The sequence below is a fragment of the Chrysemys picta genome, chromosome 10 (assembly GCF_011386835.1).
Source record: "Chrysemys picta bellii isolate R12L10 chromosome 10, ASM1138683v2, whole genome shotgun sequence".
NCBI classification, from domain to species: domain Eukaryota; kingdom Metazoa; phylum Chordata; order Testudines; family Emydidae; genus Chrysemys; species Chrysemys picta.
This window is the reverse complement of record NC_088800.1, coordinates 79773807-79794412: the sequence shown is the minus strand read 5'-3', so window position 1 is coordinate 79794412 and position 20606 is coordinate 79773807. Positions and strand designations below refer to the sequence as shown.

Below are 20606 nucleotides of genomic sequence, written 5' to 3'. Positions count from 1 at the left end.
CATTTTCCCTACTGTGGTCTCCAAAGGCTGGTTTAACTCCCAATGCTCTACATCTGCATGTGTAGCCATGCCCCTTGTTATAGCATCCAACTTCTGAAGCCCTTGTTCTCATAGTAATGTCACAGTGTAGAGGTCTGATCAATCTCTAAACCAGTGGTACCCAAAAAGTGGCCTATGAGTCACCTGCTGGCTAGTAACAGGATAGCTTTTAATGCTGAGGGGAATAAAACAATATTAAATACTCTCTAATACTAATCTAGGCAGCAACTGTAGCTGCTGCAACATTGTGTAGACTACTTCCTGCTGGCAAATAGATGGATAAAGCAGTCCACCTCTCTGAAGTCTATTTCAAACAGGTCCTCATCCTCAAGGATGAACTTCAGCATTCCCACCCCCTCATTGCTTTCCCCCAGCACTAGGAGCTGCAGTTAGTGGTACAGGAGATACTCTCAACTGTTTGAGGGTGAGTGATCTCTCAGTGCTTCACAGAAGGTAAACCAGGGAAGGAGCAAGTCTCTAACTAGAAGACTGCACTGTTCATAGCACACTAATGGACTTTACCCTTCAAACCTCTTCATAAGAACAGCCGCCAACACCCCACTTCAGGAGTTAATAGCAGAAACCATAAACAGTCCTAGCTATTGACTTGGTCTTCAAGTAATAAGTGCCTGATGCTTTGACACTTCAGCTCCCTGTTGTTTATTTCCCATGAAGTAGATTCTGCCCCAGACCATGAGGTGGTGGTGGTGGTGATGGAAAAGGAAGGGGCTGTGCAGAGAGCATCTGAACCTTGCTGTTTGCAGACACTTCCTGTGTCTGTAATTACTTGACTGTACAAAAAGCTGCCTGTGGTGTCCAAATGAAAAATACATCACAGAGCCTTCCTCCTACGCCTTTTCTCCTAATTAACAACTCTTGCCTAAAGACCCTCTCACGGAACAGATCTAGGCAAGAACCTGCCTATTCATTCCTACATGCAGTATCCAGTCTTCTGTAGAAAGCAATCTTGGTTTGGGTGGCACAGCAGCTAGGCTTGGGCAATGCTAACCTCTAGCTAACTCATTTGACTATAACCCCAGGCAGTTATAAATGAAATTCTTGCTAGTTGAAAGCCATCTAGCCCATGTGCAATACGAGGCGGCCTCGGTCCTGGTGCAGAGGGTTTGCCACAGCCTTCTCCAGCTACTACAACAATGAGGGCAACTGGGCAAGGATGATGTGGCAGTTGGACATGATGCTGCAACCTCGGTTGGAGCTATTGCTTCCATCTTAGAACTGTGAGCAGTTGCCAGGGGAGCTTGCACTGCCCCTATCTAACTCAAGGGACATTTAAGTATTGCAGAAAACACCAAAACCAGAAACTTCCCTAGCAGAACTGGCATATGCTGGAGGGCAGGTGAACATCGGTGATGAATTTGCTTGAGGGAGATCTACACATGCAACTGAGACTGCAAAACAGATGGGCATGTAGGATAGGTCTAGTTACCTTATGCCATCCTATGAAAAAATAAATTAGGCCTTGGATTATTCACTATCTGCTGGCCAATCACAAGCAGCAGTGACAGACACTTGAATGGCATGTGGGACGGTTCAGCCGGCTGTGATGATCATGAGATGAGAAAGAGGTATAGTCGTAACTACAAAATAAAAGCTACTGTATAAAGAGTAGGTATTATCTTGATCTTCTAAAGTCACTAGAAAATCTGTGGGAGTGATGGCTACTCTATTGGTGATTGGTGTAGAGCGGCTATATAAGGAGAAATACATAAAGTCTTCATGGAATGTAAATTCCACCTGATCTGTCTTCTCCTCTCCCGAAAATCTACCGTGACTTAAGATATCATGCCCCATTCAGGTTTCCTTTTGACAAAAAAATAAAATAAATGTAAAAGCCCCAGATGTGTTTAGGGGTTTGCACCCCGTGTTACAGTGTCTTAGGAAAATCTGGTAATGGAGAACAGAGAACCTCCTTCCATTAGAGTTAATTCAGCCTGGAAGCAGAACCTATTTCCTCCTCTTATTTACCCAGTTCTAACTGAAGTGTTAATATGCCCGAGAGTCTGCACACACGTTCCATCTGCCCTGGTGAGATGCATGCAGTTTTAATCATGTGGGAGACTTGGGTATTCTCTGTTTAAAATTAAAATGCCAGAGCTGCTGAATTACAAAGTGATCCTTGATTATTTTTTATTTCTTGGACATGATACTGTATATTCAAAACTAGGGTGACCAGACAGCAAGTGTGAAAAATCGGGACGGGGGTGGGGGGTAATAGGAGCCTATATAAGAAAAAGACCCAAAAATCGGGACTGACCCTATAAAATCGGGACATCTGGTCACCCTAATTCAAAACTGGGACAAAGGGTTGCCTGAACATGTCATTTAAACTATTAAATCTTTTGTCTGGGCCAGTGGGTTGACATCAGAAGGGCTCCTCAGCTCATCTGCCTGCTCTTCTGGCATAACATTGCTGCTGAGACTGATATTGCGGCTGGAAAATATTGTATTTCACCAGGTAAAAAGAATCTGAGGCGGATGCCTCTTTGGTGTAAATTGATACACAGCACAGAGTGGGCCTTGCTAGGCCACCCTGTGACTGTCGCCTTGAGATTGGATTACTTTAAAGCACTCTACGTGGTTGTAGCTGTGCTGAGCTTTTTCATAATCTCTGACCAGTAGGCTAGCAGTGGTGAGCGCACCAGTGGAAACTCTCCTCTAATATTTGAACCACTGTGTCGTTTAACCTGGCAGCACTGCTAGATGACATGGGACTGATCTAAGCTAGCTCGACCATCAATAGAGCTCCAGTGATGGGCGATCTTTGAAAGATGCTCGGAATAGGCCAGGTTCATGAGATGCTTAGTACTCAGAACCTCAGCTGCCCAGTAACCAAGCAGTGTCTTTCTCAGACAGCATATTTCACTGATGCTCTGTAGTCTCCACTGGCTGCCTTCCGTTTCACGGAGGAGTTGGAGGAGCTATAAATGCTTGAGATCTGGCTAGGCGAGAGACAGCCTCTTTCCCCACAGGATCCTACAGTGGAGAAGCTTGAGCCACTGAACCGTGGTTTAAAGGGGCAGGGACTGGTGCTCGGGGGTTGTCAGGGAGAGGTCTTTTCCTCTACAGCCCATTCCCCTTGGGCTGATAGAGCCCCGCCTTTGTTGCTGCCTAACATTTCTATAACAGCAGCATTTTCCCTGCACCATCAAGTGCATATGGCAGAAGCCAAATGGCACCAATCATCCTTATCCTGGGCTTGTTTTTCCAGCTCTTTTATATCCAGATTAATAATGCTGCTTCAGCCATTACTGCGCAACAGAGCGTGCCTCTAGGTCAGCGGCTCAGTCTCTTGGCTTGGGGTCATCAAAGAAACGCTTGTTTAGGTAGCTTACTCTTGGACGTTCTCATAAGGTGTCCCAGGTATGTTCCATCTCTTCTTTTGTACTCCTTGTACTGTGGTGGTAGTTATGCCCATTCTAGGATCTCTTATTATTGCAGTAACACCTAAGTACCACCAAAGGGCTCAGGGGGCACCCGCGGGACTGAACACTGTGCAAATGCAAAGCCAGGATCCCTGTCACAAAGAGCGCACGTGAATGCACGCTGCAACACTCCTTTAGTTTCCTTGGGTTTTGTTGTGGGGGTGTTGGATGAGCAGGGGTGGGATGTCATATTTTGGCAGTTGACTTTGCTGTGGCTGGCTGAGCTAGCATATTCTTGTGCAAGTGGCTAGACGATTGGGATAGATGCCTGAATAAATATGCACATGCCAGTGCTCTTTCAGTTGTCTCCTAGTGGGTGACTTTGCTACCCACAGGAATCTGCTTGCCTGCTTCACTGATGCTGCTATCCTGTAATCATCAACCTGAGAGGCCCCCTGCCTCAGGCACCGACTGAGTGTGAGGTGGCAATTTTCACTTTTGTTTTTACTGGGGCGGCGGGGGCGGTGGGGGGGAGGGAGGAGGGTGTTTGAACTGCCTGACTTCTCTCATCATTGAAGGAAGCACCAGTCTGGCTCCAGAGTGTAACCCTACCCCGCCCAATCTATGCAATAAGAGTAGCTGGTAGGATCTTTGGGTTGCGTATCATTGCTAGGGCTAAAAAATTCAACCAAAAGAGAGTTGTAGGGCAAAGGATTAATTATAAGGGATTAGTTGCCTGACTACCTAGTCCTCAACCTTGTATGAATCTGATCTCTCCTCCGAGAAGTTTGCAATCCAACGTAAGCACAAAGTGGCGATCAGACACACAAAGCGTAGGGTGAAGGTCCAGGCTTCAAGCACTGCTGTTTAATTCAAATACACAATGGATGTGAATGCCCATGTCGAAAGGCTTGGAATAAGCGTTTTAAGGATGTGAACGTAGAAAATCATCTGATGGTCTCCATTTCACCCATCACACCCGAACATATTATCCAACTGTACAATCCTAGGAGACAGGGCCGGCTCTGGCTTTTTGGCCACCCCAAGCAAAAAAAAAACCTGCGGCGCGGCTCGGGGGAGGGGGGGAGCGGGAGGAAGCAGGAAGGGGGCGGCCAGGGCTACAGCAGGGGCGCTGTCATGCGGCCCCTCCCGCTGCGCCTCCTCCTGCCGCCTGCCGCGAGGGCTCCGCTCCAGTCGGCGGGGAGGGAAGGAAGAGGACTGCCCTGCAGGGCGCTCTGGTTCTCCGCGCCGCCACCCCGTACAGGGCAGCCGGAGCAGAACAAGAACAACAACAACAAAAAAGCGGCCGTGCCGCCCTAGGATTGGGCAGAATGCCGCCTCCAACAATCTGCCGCCCCAAGCACCAGCTTGCTCAGCTGGTGCCTGGAGCCGGCCCTGCTAGGAGACCAAACATTCATGGAGTTTTCCTCTCCTTGCAGTCTACTTCCTGGAATTTATAAGAGAGACAAGGTGGGCGAAGTAATATCTTTTATTGGCCCAACTTCTGTTGGTGAAAGAGACAAGCTTTTGAGCTCCACCGAGCTCGTCTTCTGTAGAGCTCACAAGCTTGTCTCTTTCGCCAACAGAAGCTGGTCCAGTAAAAGATATTACCTCACCCACCTTGTCTCTCTCATATCCGGGTATCCCCACAAACGACGACGACTGCAGACGACAATGGAATGCATAAAGCAGTTTCCCCCTTTACCGCAACAGAATTCCATGTATAGAGAGTCACTGCTGAACTGCTGCTGTGCTTAGTTAAGCCATCGCAGACCTTTCTCAGCAAACAGATTGCAACTTCTACAACTGTTGTTCCTAAAAACGACAATCTGGAGAGGAAAACAAACCGCAAGGAAAGTCGTCGGCTGTGAGACAAGGCATTTAGCCATCAGCATTCTGAAAATCAAACAGCAGGGACGCAGGGGTTACTCTTAATAAGGTGCCACAAGTACTCCTGTTCTTTTTGCGGATACAGACTAAGACGGCTGCTACTCTGAAACCTGTCTTAATATCCTTGCCTTCTTTCTCAGTCCTAATTTCTGGAAATATTTAAAGTAGTGGACTTCTGGATTGAAAATATATTTCAGGCAGTCCAGTCCCTAGCTGAGCTAGGAGTTAATAAACACCTATACAACACTTGGAAAACATTAAGAGCCAGATTTTCAGGTTAGGATCTGGCCCTCTACATGCTATATACTTACTATTAAAAATCACTGGAAAGGGGTGGGCAAAGTTAAGAAGAGCTGTAGTTTATAATTATAGATCATCTTTGCCCCCATGCAATAGCAGCTGCTTCAAAATCCCGAATGATTATTATTTTTTTAATGGGAAGGGGCTTGAAATAACTGCAATTAGCCACTACCCCACCCCTTCATGCTCCAGGAGTCTTCATCTCATTCCTCTGTCCTGGCTTCAATTTTTTCACCCCAAAGAAGGGAAGATTAGAAACTGTGCTGTCTTAGCCTGTGGAAGGAGCCAGCCATGTCACTTTCATCCAGCAACAGCAGATGATGATTTCAACTTAAATACAGTCAGAAGCAAAGCAAAACCCAAGCGCATATCGTCCTGATTCCAGCTTCCAGTTCAATAAATCAGCAGGAGTGGGGAACTAGGTCATCTCCTTGCCGGCAGAAAAAAAAAAGCTAACATTTATTTGCCACACACTAGTGTTTACTCCTTCTGTCTGGCTATGCATAGCCTCATCTAACCTCCTCCAGTAACATGTTCAACCTAGCATGTGCTTGCCTGAGACACAAAGCACCACATGCAGATAAATAATCAAGATATGCCAGTCTTAGCCCTAGCAAAGGGTATCATCTATAGATTTATTAATGGCTTGAATACAAGAGACACAAGCAGAGTTTGGAGGAGACTAAATCCACCTCTTTGGGGGGAGAGATTATGTTGTATTTATTATTCAAATGTTCATTATTGTTTATTTTGCTGATAGCATTGTGTAGCTCCCTGAGCTAGGACGGGTTTGCTCTTTATAAAGACAATTACGTTATCCTATCTTTGTAAATCAAAGCTTTATGATATCTATGCAATTTTTATTCTAGTTGATAGTCTGTATCAGCATACATAGGCTATTTCAAAGTTTGGGTTGGATGGGAGAGTGATGGTGGTAGTTATAGCAGGAGACTGGGTATCAGGTTCTGTTCTTTTCCTGGTTCTGTTCCTTGCTCTAATTTGCAATGTGACCCTGAATAAATCATTATATCTCTCTGGGTTCCCCTCTTTTTATAGCACAGAATAGTTGAGAGGGTTAATTAATGTTTGGAAAGCAATTTAAGATCCTTTAGATAGAATGCTGTAAAAGTGTAAAAGAAGAAAGAAAAGATGGGAATTGTCACAACCTGGCATGAGAGCACCGTTGTGATTTAGCATCAGGGCCGGCTCCAGCTTTTTTGCCACCTCAGGCGAAATGGGAAAAAAAGAAAAGAAAAAAAAAGATAAAGCCGTGATCAGCGGCAGTTCGGTGGCAGTTCTACCGCGCCGCTTCATTCTTCGGCGGCAATTCGGCAGCGGGTCCTTCGCTCCGAGAGGGACTGAGGGACCTGCTGCCAAAGACCCGGACATGTCGCCCCTTTCCATTGGCCGCCCCATGCACCTGCTTCCTTTGCTGGCCCTGTTTAGCATAACATAGAGACCTGGAGACATGAGTATTCAACGTGGTGAGGAAGGTAAGCATGATGCACCGTGGTGTGGAAAGTTCAGTAGATACTGTCACATTGTGCCATGGAAATGTGCCAGAATGTGCCAAAATTCTTGTTGTCTTGGTATTTCCATGCCATGCCATGCCATATCAATCTCTTTAGATATTTATATGATCTCATCACTGTAATATCTGAATACCTCTGAAATATTACAAATAGAAATATCAATAACCATCTCTCTCTCCCTTCCTAGCCAGTAGGAGAAGTAGCTTGATTTGTTTTGCTTTATAATATTTTTTTTATTTGAGTACATGTATGTGAGTGACAAAATTATTGAGGGAGTGAGCTTTGCCTTTAGTTCTGAGGGTCATTCTTAGCTCTCATGGCTATGAGTTCCAGGTTCTTCCTGGCTTGTAACACACGTACAAGAACACACTTGTTGACATTGAAAGGCAGCAAATTCATAACTGAGAAAAGGAAATACTTTAATTCAACTGTGGAACTCATTGCCATAGGATGATGTTGAGGCCAAGGATTTCGCAAGGTTCAGAGAGGGACTGAACATTGATATGGATCACAAGAATATCCAAAATTAGAATAGTTAATGCTAAAAAAGATATTTTCAGGTTTTAAACCTCTCTCTAACAATTAAGGGATTAGGATTAGACTTTCTTCAAGGGCAGATTATCCCACATCTGTTTACTAAGGAGTTTCTTGCATCTTCCTCTAAAGAATCTGGTGCTGGCCATGGTTGGAGAAAGACTACTGCACTAGATGGACTAGGGGTCTGATCCAGTACGTATGAGAATTCCTATATTGTTCCAGAGAAATTTAACTGCTATGGGCGGTCATGGTTGCAAAGGAAGCGGGTATCTTCCAGGTAGCTTGAACCAATCCCAAAGAGGGTTTTGAGTATCATGATGGAGACTTTTCACTGTATCCTGTATTCAGTAGGGAACCAATGCAGAACGGAGAACAGTGGCATGAAGAGTGCACAGCAACTAGTGATATTGAACAAGACAGGCTGCTGCGTTTGGTACCAGCTGGAGCTTTTTCAGGGTGTGTAGCTTCATTCCTACATATGACAAATTGCAGTAATTGAGATCAGGAGTGCATGGGGCTGGGTCTGAGCCCCATAGGAGCAGGTTCAGGGAGTCCAGCATCACACTCTAACTCAGTCCCCAGAATCATTCCGGATTTCAACAAGCTGCAGCCTCCTCAGAAACTACACCCCACGAGATAAGAACGTCCAACCCAGCCTCATTTTCTTTCCCCTGGGGGAAAAGGAGAAGAAAACCCCCTCTACAGCCCTGAGCCCTCTGGAACTCGGCCCCAATCGCAACTCAAGAAATGAACCACCCTGGTGAGTCCCCCCATGATCTGCGGGGTTAGGAAACCTCACCGAGCACCCAAACACCCCCAACACTCCCCCCCCACCACCACGCGGGCTTCCTTCCCAGGGAAGGGAAAATGAAACCCAACCCTCCCCTCAGGCCCTGACTGGCCAGGATTACACCCCAAGCCAGAGGAGCAAAACTGGATTTAACACAGACGGGCTCTCATCCCCATCCCTTTCTGGCACCCTGCCCTCCCCAGAGGCCCTGCACCCCCCTCCGTTGCCTGGGCCGTCCCTGCCCCCAGGGGCCTTGCCACCCCAGGGGCACCAGGGGGCCAGGACCCTCTACCCCAAGGAGGAGGGGAGAACCCGCAGCCTCCTCATGCCCACCCGACCCCTCTCTGCCGTGCAAGCTCCCCCCCCCCCCCCCCCCCGATCCACTAGGTCCCACAGGTGATGACAATGCTTAATTTGTAATGAAAGAGGTGCCAAGCAATTAGGTGCCAGGGCTCAAGTAATTTTTTTTACATTCATAACTGATGCAGAAAGCCAGAGGTGCCAGGGCTATGAACTGCCAAGACGAGAGAGGCCAGGGCTCAACCCTAGCACAAATTAAGCCCTGGGCGATGGGGCGCATGTAGTCTAACATGGCTCAGTCCCAGAGGGCCCTGGAGGGGGGATGGGGGTGACCCATGCTGCCCCTTGGAGTGGGAATGAGGGGGCAAGCACATGGTGTGCAGCATGGCTCAGCCCCAGAGGACAGGGCACAGCGCAGGCCTCAGTTTCCCTGTGGCCACCCTGAAATCCTGCACAGACTCGGTCTCCTCCCGGGGAAGAACCAACCCGCTCCCCTGTGGCTGCAATACTCGTGCCCTCCGCTGGGGGCGCTGCCCGGTCCGCCCAGAGCGTGACACTGGCCGGGGCTCAGCCGGCGACCTCCCCAAGATGGCGGCAGCCTCTGGCCGCCGCGCTTGCGTCACGCCGTCTTCTCGCGCAGGAGCGAAGGAGGTGCGAGCCTGCGGTTCGGGGCGGCGCGAGCGCGCAGTCCTCGTCCGGGTCGGGCTGGGCGTCGAGCTGCGAGCGGCGGCTTGCTGAGGCGCTGTGGCGGGGCCGCTGTGTGGGGCGGCGGCGGCGGCGGCCGGACAGGGGCAGCCCAGGCCGGGGGCCGGGAGAGGCAGGGCCCGGATGGGGGTGACTGTGGCCGGCGGCTGATTTCCCCACCCCCACCCGTCTCCTCGGGGAGCGATGTCGAATCCAGGGACCCGGAGAAACGGCTCCAGCATCAAAATCCGGCTCACAGGTAGCGGAGAGGGGCGGGGCGGCGGGGGTTTGACACCCCTCCCCCCACGCGCGCCCACACCCCGGGGGACCTAGGGGAGCGGGGGGCCTTGCACGGCAGAGAGGGGTCGGGTGGGCATGAGGGGGCTGCGGGTTCTCCCCTCCTCTTTGGGGTAGAGGGTCCTGGGGGCAGGGACGGCCCGGGCCCCGGAGCGGGGGGGCAGGGCCTCTGGGGAGGGCAGGGCCCTGGAAAGGGACGGGGATCAGAGCCCGTCTGTGTTAAATCCGGCGTTGCTCCTCTGGTTTGGGGTGTAATCCTGGCCAGTCGGGGCCTGAGGGGAGGGTCTGGGTTTCATTTCCCCTTCCCTGGGAAGGAAGCCCGCGGGGGGGGGGGGGTTGGGTGCTAGGGGAGGGGGTTTCCTAACCCCGCAGATCATGGGAGGACCCACCAGGGTGATTCTTTTCTCGAGCTGCGATTGGGGCCGGGTTCCAGAGGGCTCAGGGCTGTGGAGGGGGGTTTCTTCTCCTTCCCCCCCCCCTCCCCCGGGAAAAAAATGAGGCTGGGTTGGACGCTCTTATCTCGTGGGGTGTAGTTTCTGAGGAGGCTGCAGCTTGTTGAAATCCGGAATGATTCTGGGGAGTGAGTTAGTGTGCTGGGTAAAGTTGAGAATTTTTCTTTTCTTTTTTTCTCTTCCTCTTTATTTCTCTCCAGACCCTGTTTCCCAGCAATCGTTTTTCCATTCTCACCATTTCCTCCTGCAAATCTCCTTACCTCACAATCTACCATTTGTATTTCTCAAGTGTCTTTCTCCTGTTCCTGTTCTTTTTCCCAGTTGGGGTTGTCAAGTGGGAGGTGTCTGAAGTCCAGACACCACTGAACTGCCTCTTTGGCTTTTTTTCTTCAATCAACTTTACATGTCTCCCCTCCCGTTGTGTTTTGCATTTGCCCATTAGAGATCCCTTAACCGATGAATGTGTGAGTTCTGGTGTATGCATGCCTCATAGGGATGGACAGTTCCTGCTGGGAAGTATCCCTCTTTGGCAGTCTCCAGATGTCCTGTCCATTCCTGGCATCTTTCCTTTCCACTGCCCCCATAAAAAAGTCTGGTTTTGCTAGATGTATTTCAAGAGTCATATTTTTCTGCATGTCAATTTTTATAATGGAAAATCAGTCCCTCCCTTAATAGTTTATATTTTGTTAGCCCTAATTAATAATGAATTTGCTTTTTTCTGCAATGGAGAGGTTCACTTGCTGGAAGATATATATAGGAGAACAATCAAACATCTGTTTAATCTCTTTCAGATGTTTTCACCCAATTCGCTTTCCTTAAGTAAATCACATACTACACTTTGAAGTTCATGTTTGGTCACGAGGTTGTAGTGGGTACATCAGTTTGTTATACCCTTACAGAACTGAATTACCTGTTATTTTATAAAAGGTGCAGCCTGCATTGGCATCTCTTCTTTAAGGGAAAGACGTGATTTCTGTTTCTAAAGATGACAGCATCATGAATTACTGATGAGTAAGATCCAGTACAGGTTTTGAAAGGCAACAGGTACAGCCACTATAGGATCTTGTTGACTGAAAGAACCATAATACTATTCCACTGCATGAATTTAACATACAGTATATAGTTTTTGTTGGCACATAAAATATCATGGATTAATGAGAATATGGCATTAGTTAAGCTTTAATGATAAGCCTAATTTGGTTCCTAGTTACAGTGCAGTCAGTCATAAACACCTGTGTTAAAACCCATTTCCTTTTATAAAGTGCAAAGCTAGCTGATTTCAAATAGTATTTCTAGGAAACAGGGTGATTAAATATATGTTTCAGAGGGGGGGAGAGTAATTGGTTGGAAGATATCAGCTCATTAATCTTCTTGGCTCTAAACTACTACTGGTTTAGAATTTAGGCTTTGTGAGAAAAGGACTTTAAAGATAGAATGAATGTTTTATGAAACTAAAACGCTTTAAAATGTTTAAAGTACATAGATATTTGATAGTTTTATACTGGTGTATGTTAAATACGTGCTCACAGAGTCATATAATTGTTTCTAAATCAGAAGTGCAGAATATTTTTTTTATTGATTTCAGAAGGAGCTGAGTAATTGTTGTCTAAGGGACACTGGCAGTCCTCTTCAGAACACTGTACACAGCCCAAGTAAAAATTATTCTGAACAGAAGTTACTGGTTTTGCATTTTTTAAACAAATACTGCGTCAGGTAGCTTGTATCTTCATTTTCACTTCTAGTTTGCATGAATCGACCTTCATAATTCAAAGCATTTCGGAAGATGCTGCATTTTTGTTAATGAAATAACTTTGGTGACTTGTTTGAGCATAACATTCTTTAAACTATATTGGGGAATCTGCCACCTGGTCAATCTTACTTTCAGTTTTATTAATAAATAACCCCAACAGTGAGTTAAAATCTGCAAGATTTATTCTAAAAATAAATAACTACTACTTTTGGAGACTTGTCCCTTCAGAAGTATTAAACATATATTTTACTTCTTGCTTCATTTGAAATGTGCTTGTTGACTGATCAACTTTGAATAACTATAGCTAATATGTCTCTTGTTACTACATTCTGTTTTGTTCTTGAGAGAGAGAGAAGCTGAATTGAAACAAAACAGGACATCTTCTGTTTGATATACTACCTACATCATGTTGCCTTGTGACTTGCAATTTCTTTTCCTGTGATTATAAACCATCTCTGTTGTTTTATATCAACTGAAAATTACTATGTAAATACCACTTACATAGAAGATGCCTTCAAGGACCACTTCATAAATGAAAGATTCTACCAGTGTTCACATCTCCTGTGTTTAAAGAAATGAACTTCGTTCTTGTACACACACAAACGTTTGCATTAACAGAAACATTTTATTTATTTTTACTTATCCCAAGTTCTAGACACTTTGACAGTGATTAAAAACACAACTGCTTGTGGACAGGATCAGACACTGTGAGCTCTGCCACAATGCTATCCATAAAAAAAAAAAAAATTTGCAAATCCCCCCACCCCCCCCCCGTTTAAAACAAAACAATAAAAAGCCAGTCCATAGAATAGAATGATCCCACCTTTCACAGATCTCAAGCACTCTGATCTCCCCCCTATACTCCAGCTTTCCCGAAAGCCTGAGCAAATAAGATCCTGGTGGAGGTAAGGCATGCACTGGTTTTTACAATCATGTTGTCTGTTGCTTTTCAGAGCAACTCTGGACAACACAGTGTAAAAACGTGTATATTAATGTTATCAGTGGTAGTGTAAGAATGAGAGCGCTCTCTCTCCCTTTCAATGGGGGGGGGGGGGGGCGAAAGCTAGTGTAGAAAAGTCCTAAATGGGTTGTACCACGTATCTGAAAGGTCTGCTGTTCAAGGGAGGATTGCATTCCAAAGACCAGGGGGCCTTCACAGAGGATGTTTCTCCAGTGTTCCAGCTCAAGCATCTTTGTTGTGTTTTGCTGTGGCAGTGTCACTTGGGCAGAGAGGTTTGTCGGGCAGGTCCCTAAACATTTAAGGTTTTGAGATTTCTAGTAGCACTTAGAAGCCTTGATGAGGATTGTTATCACATCGTGCTGAGTACTATGCAAAGATGGAGACTTGACACCCATCCCCAAATGACAAAAAACCTAAAAAGATGTGCACAATATGAAGTGTAGGGAAGATGGAAACAAAATGTTATATTTATTATATGTATAAATTTATTGATATAATTGCAAAATAAAAAATAGCAAAGAGTAACTTTCCCCAACTGCTTCTTGGCCTAGGCTTTAGAAGTTGGTTGTCTGTAGGTACTTTGGTGGCAGTATTGGGAGTTGGGAAGCAATTTAAAGGAAGAAAGGGTAGTAATAGCCCTATGGATCAGTTCTGGGGAAAGGGGTTCATGCATAAGAATCTGAGTGAAAGAAAATGCAAAGATCTTTATGGGCTGAATGGACAAGTTGGTAGCAGAGGCAATTCTAATTGACCGAAAAGAAAGGGAGCTGAGGTGGAGAGGAGCAGTGTGATAAAACATGAGCGGATAAGTTGGGAGGGATGGAATTGTGAAGGGCCTTGAAAGTAAGACAACTATTTTTAACTTGATATCATGGAGGTGGGGAGCCACTGGAGAGATTAAAGAGAAGGATGACATGGTCGGAGTGATAGGCAAGGAAGACTATTTTAACTGCATTTTGTACAGATTGGAGGGTGCAGTAAAGGTGCAATGAGGGTATAGATGGGAGCCCTATCTGTCTTGACAAGAAAAAAAGGTTGGATTTAGAAATGTTATGGAGGAACAAGCAGCAAGATTTGGAGGCAGCCTGGATGTCTGAGGCAAGTGGGAGCACTAAAAGGTGACTCCCGGGTTACAGATCTGATTTTTGCAGGAGAGATGGTCGCGTTAATAGTATCAGAGAAAGGGGGAGGAGGGAGAATGGTTGTACATACCAATACTTACAATAAACTCTGGATGAAATTTAGAGTATATAAAACTGAATGATCAGTATATTTCAAAAGCATGGCTTCCAAACATTTTGTAAGTAAACTCACCTGCAACTTAAACATTTGGGGAATAAATTGACTTAAAGTTCAAAGTAAAATATTAAATTATATTTTAGATAGAATGCACTTACAGTTAGTGAAAAGGCAAATTTGAAAAGCACTTGTCACAAATGTATTAGCTTGTCTTGCTTTGGCTTCATTATTAATGTAATATTGCTTGCAGCAAAGTTAACTGACTGATCAATAGCAACATTGAGATTGGTGACCCAGACAGTTTTGTCTCATTTTTAGAAATGTTGAATAGCACTACACATCTGTCTTCGTCTTGTCAGAAGTACTAAGTACCTAATGTGTTGTACATAGCTGTTTTTCTCACATTTTCATAGAGAATGTGGTTTACTGGTTGGAGAAAAGCATTGTCCTGGTACTGGTCTGACTATTATGATTCAGGGGTGAAAATTGAAATGACTGGTTAATAAGCTCAGTATGTTACACCATCTGGACAAGGAAATGATTTGGTTGTACACAGTGGGGTGGTGGGGAGGAGCAGGGAATAACAATAGTCACTACAAACTCTGGATAATAGCATGGGATTTCATCAAAATCTATGACCAAAACTTTCTTTCTTTATTTTTACCTCAATTTCTCTCCTGTAATGATTGTCTCAACTCCTGTACCGCAGACACTCTTCTGGGAGTCAGGTGGCTTTGTGGTTGGAGCACTGGACAGAGTTCAGTCCTGGCTTTACCACAAACTTCCTCTGTGACCTTGAACAAGTCACTGAATCTCAGTGCCTCGGTTCCCCATTTGTGCAGTGGGGATAATACTGCCTCACCATACAAAGAGGCTGTGAGAGTAAATTCATAAGACATAAGAACGGCCATACTGGGTCAGACCAAAGGTCCATCTAGCCCAGTATCCTGTCTTCTGACAGTGACCAATGCCAGGTGCCCCAGAGAGAATGAACACAACAGGTCATCATCAAGTGATCCATCCCCTGTCGCCCATTCTCAACTTCTGGCAAACAGAGGCTAGGGACACCATCCTGGTCCATCCTGGCTAATAGCCATTGATGGACTTATCCTCCATGAATTTATCTAGTTCTTTTTTGAACCCTGTTATAGTCTTGGCCTTCACAACATCCTCTGGAAAGGAGTGCCACAGGTTGACTGTGCGTTGTGTGAAGAAATACTTCCTTTTGCTTGTTTTAAACCTGCTGCCTATTAATTTCATTAGGTGACCCCTAGTTCTTGTGTTATGAGAGGAAGTAAATAACATTTCCTTATTTACTAGTCCACACTAGTCATGATTTTATAGACCTCTATCATATCCCCCCCTTAGTTGTCTCTTTTCCAAGCTGAAAAGTCCCAGGTTTATTAATCTCTCCTCATATGGCAGCCGTTCCATACCCCTAATCCAGGGGTCAGCAGCCTTTCAGAAGTGGTGTGCTGAGTCTTCATTTATTCACTCTAATTTAAGGTTTCGCGTGCCAGTAATACATTTGAACGTTTTTAGAAGGTCTCTGTCTATAATATATAACTAAACTATTGTTGTATGTAAAGTAAATAAGTTTTTTTTAATGTTTAAGAAGCTTCATATTAAATTAAAATGCAGAGCGCCCCAGACCGGTGGCCAGGACCCGGGCAGTGTGAGTGCCACTGAAAATCAGCTCGCGTGCTGCCTTCGGCACACGTGCCATAGGTTGCCTACCCCTGCCCTAATAATTTTTGTTGCCCTGTTCTGAACCTTTTCCAATTCCAATATATCTTTTTTGAGATGGGGCGACCACATCTGCACACGGTATTCAAGATGTGGGCGTACCATGGATTTATATAGAGGCAATATGATATTTTCTGTCCTATTCTCTATCCCTTTCTTATTGATGCCCAACGTTCTGTTCGCTTTTTTGACTACTGCTGCACATTGAGTGGATGTTTTCAGAGAACTATCCACAATTACTCCAAGATGTCTTTCTTGAATGGTAACAGCTAATTTAGACCCCATCATTTTATATGTATAGTTGGGATTATGTTTTCCAGTGTGCATTATTTTGCATTTATCAACATTGAATTTCATCTGCCATTTTGTTGCCCAGTCATCTAGTTTTGAGAGATCCTTTTGTAGCTCTTTGCTGTTTCCCAGGGACTTAACTATCTTGAATAGTTTTGTATCATCTGCACATTTTGCCACTTCAGTGTTTACCCCTTTTTCCAGATCATTTATGAATATGTTGAATAGGATTGGTCCCAGTACAGACCCCTAGAGGACACCACTGTTTACCTCTCTCCATTCTGAAAACTGACCATTTATTCCTACCCTTTGTTTCCTATCTTTTAACCAGTTACCAATCCATGAGAGAATCTTTCCTCTTATCCCGCGATAGTTTACTTTGCTTAGAAGCCTTTGGTAAGGGACCTTGTCGAAAGCTTTAAGAAAATCTGAGTACTCTATATCCACTGGATCCCCCTTGTCCACATGTCTGTTGACCCCCCCCCCAAAAGAATTCTAGTAGATTGGTGAGGCATGGTTTACCTTTACAAAAACCATGTTGACTCTTCCCCAACAAATTATGTTCATCTATGTATCTGACAATTTTGTTCTTTAATATAGTTTCAACCAGTTTGCCTGGCACTGAAGTCAGGCCTGTAATTGCCGGGATCACCTGTGGAGCCCTTTTTAAAAATTGGCGTCACATTGGCTATCCTCCAGTCATTAGGTACAGAAGATGATTTAAATGATAGGTTACAGACTACAGTTAGTAGTTTTGCAATTTCACATTTGAGTTCCTTCAGAACTCTTGGGTGAATATTATCTGGTCCTAGTGACTTATTACGGTTTAGTTATCAATTTGTTCCAAATACTCCTAGAATGACCCCTCAATCTGGGACAGTTCCTCAGATTTGCCACCTAAAAGAATGGCTCGGGTTTGGGCATTTCCCTCTCATTCTCAGCTATGAAGACCGATGCAAAGAATTCATTTAGTTTCTCTGCAATGGCCTTATTGCCCTTGAGTGCTCCTTTAGCATCTCGATCGTCCAGTGGCCCCACTAGTTGTTTAGCTTCTGATGTACTTAAAATTTTTTTTATTACTTTTTGAGTCTTTGGCTAGCTGTTCTTCAAATTCTTTTTTGGTCTTCCTAATTATATTTTTACACTTCATTTGCCAGAGTTTATGCTCCTTTCTATTTTGCTCACTAGGATTTAACTTCCACTTTTAAAAGGATGCCTTTTTGCCTGTCACTGCTTCTTTTACTTTGTTGGTTAGCCACGGTGGCAGTTTTTTGGTTCTCTTACTGTGTTTTTTAATTTGGGGTATACATTTAAGTTGAGCCTTATTATGGTGTGACACTCTCATAGTATGGTGATATGGAAGGGGACGCGTATAACTAGAGAAAAAAACTTGTATTTTTTTTTCTTTGTTTGATGGGTAAGAATCCAGAGTGCAACTTTTGTAATAGGTCTGCTGTTATCTTCACTGAGCTACCAGAGTGGGAATACGGAGAACAGCCTTTTCCTATGGGCAGGCTGGTGGGTAACAAGTCTTTTTTTCCTACATGGAAGTCAAGACCATCCCAAAACTGTTGTCTTGGTGGAAGGAAATTAAATTTTCAAAAAGAGTTTGCTTCAACATCCCTCTCGGGTGGGGGAAGTAAGAATAAAGTCGCCATTGTTCCTAACTCAAAGCTTTCTTTTCTCAAACTCAGAATCTTCATATAAAGAGTGTAACTTGGAATACTGTTGTACAATTTAATTACTGCTTTTTCTTCTTTTCATTATCTACCAGACTAAGAACTATTCTTTTCTCACCCATTCCTTTTAACGCTCTTTCATCTTGTATTTTTGTGTTTTCTGTAACTGTTCCGAATGCCTTCTTTCTGTCTCTGCGAAGAAGTTAAACTATTACTGAAAATTGGTTTCAGTAGTGAACCACTGAATCAATATTGAAATAGCATAAGTGGAGCAGATAAAACATCTTCATTATCATTTCAGATACAGAAAGTGTGAGATTTACTAATTTTTAGTCATGTTTTCTGAAACAGCATTGAAGATGATGTATTCGTACGTACACCACTTTCATTACTGATTTAGGATGGAGTGGGACATGCTTCTGAAAATTATTTAGTAATTTCAATTTTGTAGTGTAGAGGTGACTAAGTTTTATGTTGTGTCCCCATTTATACAAGGAAATTGACCTATTGCTGACAGGAGCTGGCAAACAGTTTACCTGCTGCTGGTGAAACAAAAGTTTTCAGCATGGAGTGGTGTCAGTATATAGCATGCTGAAGTTGGAACTTTGTGCTTCACAGAATACAAAGACATGCTCTGCCCCAGAGAGCTTACAATATAAATTTTAAACTGGACTTAGGCCCTGATTCAGTACAGCACTTAAGAATGTACTTAACCTTAAGAACAGAAGTAATCCCTTTGTCTTCAGTGGGAACACTCATGGGCCTAAAGTTAAGCACATAAATCCTTTTGCTGAATTGGGGCCACAGTTATTGGGAATGACTAACAATGGTGGGAATGGGTCAAAGAAGGATGAAGGCTACACCAGTTCAATAATGTGGCTGCTTAATTTAGTCATGTGCAAATCATGTGGCTCATTTTAATGTCCTTGGGTATAAAAATAAATAAGATGAAGATATAAAGTAGTGAGTTCTCTTCTCTATCTTTGCTGAACATGGTTCTCCACAATGGTTCCATTGGAAGCAATACTTGAAATATTTCAAGTCCTTCTGTAGACAGGATAAAATTCTGGAATGCTGCTGAAAATTTTTGTCTGTACTAGCACTTTAACCATGTGCAATTTTGATTCAGAGGGAACTGAGAACTATTCTCAGCAACAGTTCAGCTTCCCAGTATGGACAAGGCGACTGCTATTTTGCTGCTGAAGATGATTTGTCTCTTTCTAGGCTGAAAGTTAAACTTTATAGAACATTAGTCCAGGATACCTCTTACTGACAACCATTATAAACTGCATACTGTACGTTTCCTGTTGCAGATAGGTTTTAGAGTTTGGTGTGAGTGGCTGTGGTCTGCACTGAAGTCTTTCTGAAAATCTTCCATAATTGCTTGACACCTCCCCCTGTGCTAGAAATGAGTGCTAGTGTTGACTGACTACCAGCTTTTTTGCTGCCATATTATCTAACTCTATCTAGAGCAGATTCTAGAAGACACATTGTTAAAGACAGTCAGTCCACATTAACATTCCCACTGTTGCTAGTGTTGATAGAGTTGGTGGAAGATTTTCACCAGTGCCTCAGTGTAGATGAGGTGTGTGTGTGTGGTAGGAGAAGCAACTTGAATGTAAAACATTAATTGTTTAGCTTTCCTTTTGAAAAAGGAAAATCTGCAATTCCATACTCCAGTTGGGTAGACTGCCTGCTTGTAAATTGTGATTCAAGACCGTTTGATACTAAAATGCTATTGCAATTCTCTTAATTTCTGAGTGGGAAATCAGAGAATATGTTCTGCCTCTTCTCAAATCCCAGTAACTGCCTTGTGTAGACCTTAAAAGGCAACATTTTGAGCCTCCCCAACCCTTCTGTGGTGTGTGTTTGTGTGAATTAAATTATTCTGTTTCTGAAGCGAGACACACATCCTGGGAATATTTTGGGGGTGTCTACATTGGAAGATATGTTCGTGACACTAACTTGGCTTAGATAGCAAAGTTGGGTTGTATTCTGTGAAGAAAAACTAAAAAAACAAAACAACTCATAAAAGGGTATAAATAGCTTGATGCCTTCCTCTTCAGCAAATGATTTTTGTCAAGTTACAGGCCAAAATTCAGACTGGCTTGTTGTCAAGGTCACTGTAAGCGCAGTAGACAAAAATCCCTAAGGCCACCAAACTCAGAGCATAGATGGGTAGAGTAGGCAGAGCAAGATTTTTTTTAACCTCTTTTTTGTTTTAAAGATATCGAAATTACTGTGTGTAGTAATGCAGTTTAACAAATTTGAGTATTTAATTGGAATGTTCATCCGTCTATTTGTGGGTAAAACAATCCACGGTTATTTCAGAATAATGTTAAAATAATGCCTAATCAATGAGTATGTGGTGATGATGCATGCTACTCCATCAATTCCAGCTGTGTTCACCTCCATTGCAGCTGAAAGGAATTCTAATTGGCTGAGACATGATGCTACAGACATTCATCAGTGAACCCAAAGGTTTAGGCTGGCTGTGGCATGATGAAGCAATTTGAATGTTTTACTATCTGAGTCTGACTCTTGCTCTTATGGTTTCTTGAAATTGTGAAGAATCATCTGCAGCTAGGTGTTTATATTATAGTAACTTTCTATTTTATTCTTTAATTTCTAATACCCAATTAGAGTGTGCTGTAAACAATGCAAGTTTAAAGGAACACTGTCAATTTGAAATTACCAATTTAAAAAATGATTTCAGATATTCTGTGTCATTAAGTT

The 20606-nt window shown here is 44.0% G+C and overlaps 1 protein-coding gene across 3 annotated transcripts in view; it reads left to right on the top strand.

Moving 5' to 3' along the window:
- The first annotated feature begins 9510 nt into the window (after nt 1-9510).
- Nucleotides 9511-20606, top strand: part of SMURF1 (SMAD specific E3 ubiquitin protein ligase 1) — a 62354-nt gene continuing 51258 nt past the window's right edge. For all 3 annotated transcript variants that reach the window (XM_042853117.2, XM_008164721.4, XM_008164720.4), the window contains exon 1: nt 9511-9714. In XM_042853117.2, coding sequence (XP_042709051.1) covers nt 9660-9714 — 55 coding nt within the window. In that variant the 5' untranslated portion in view covers nt 9511-9659. The remainder of the gene's footprint in view (nt 9715-20606) is intronic.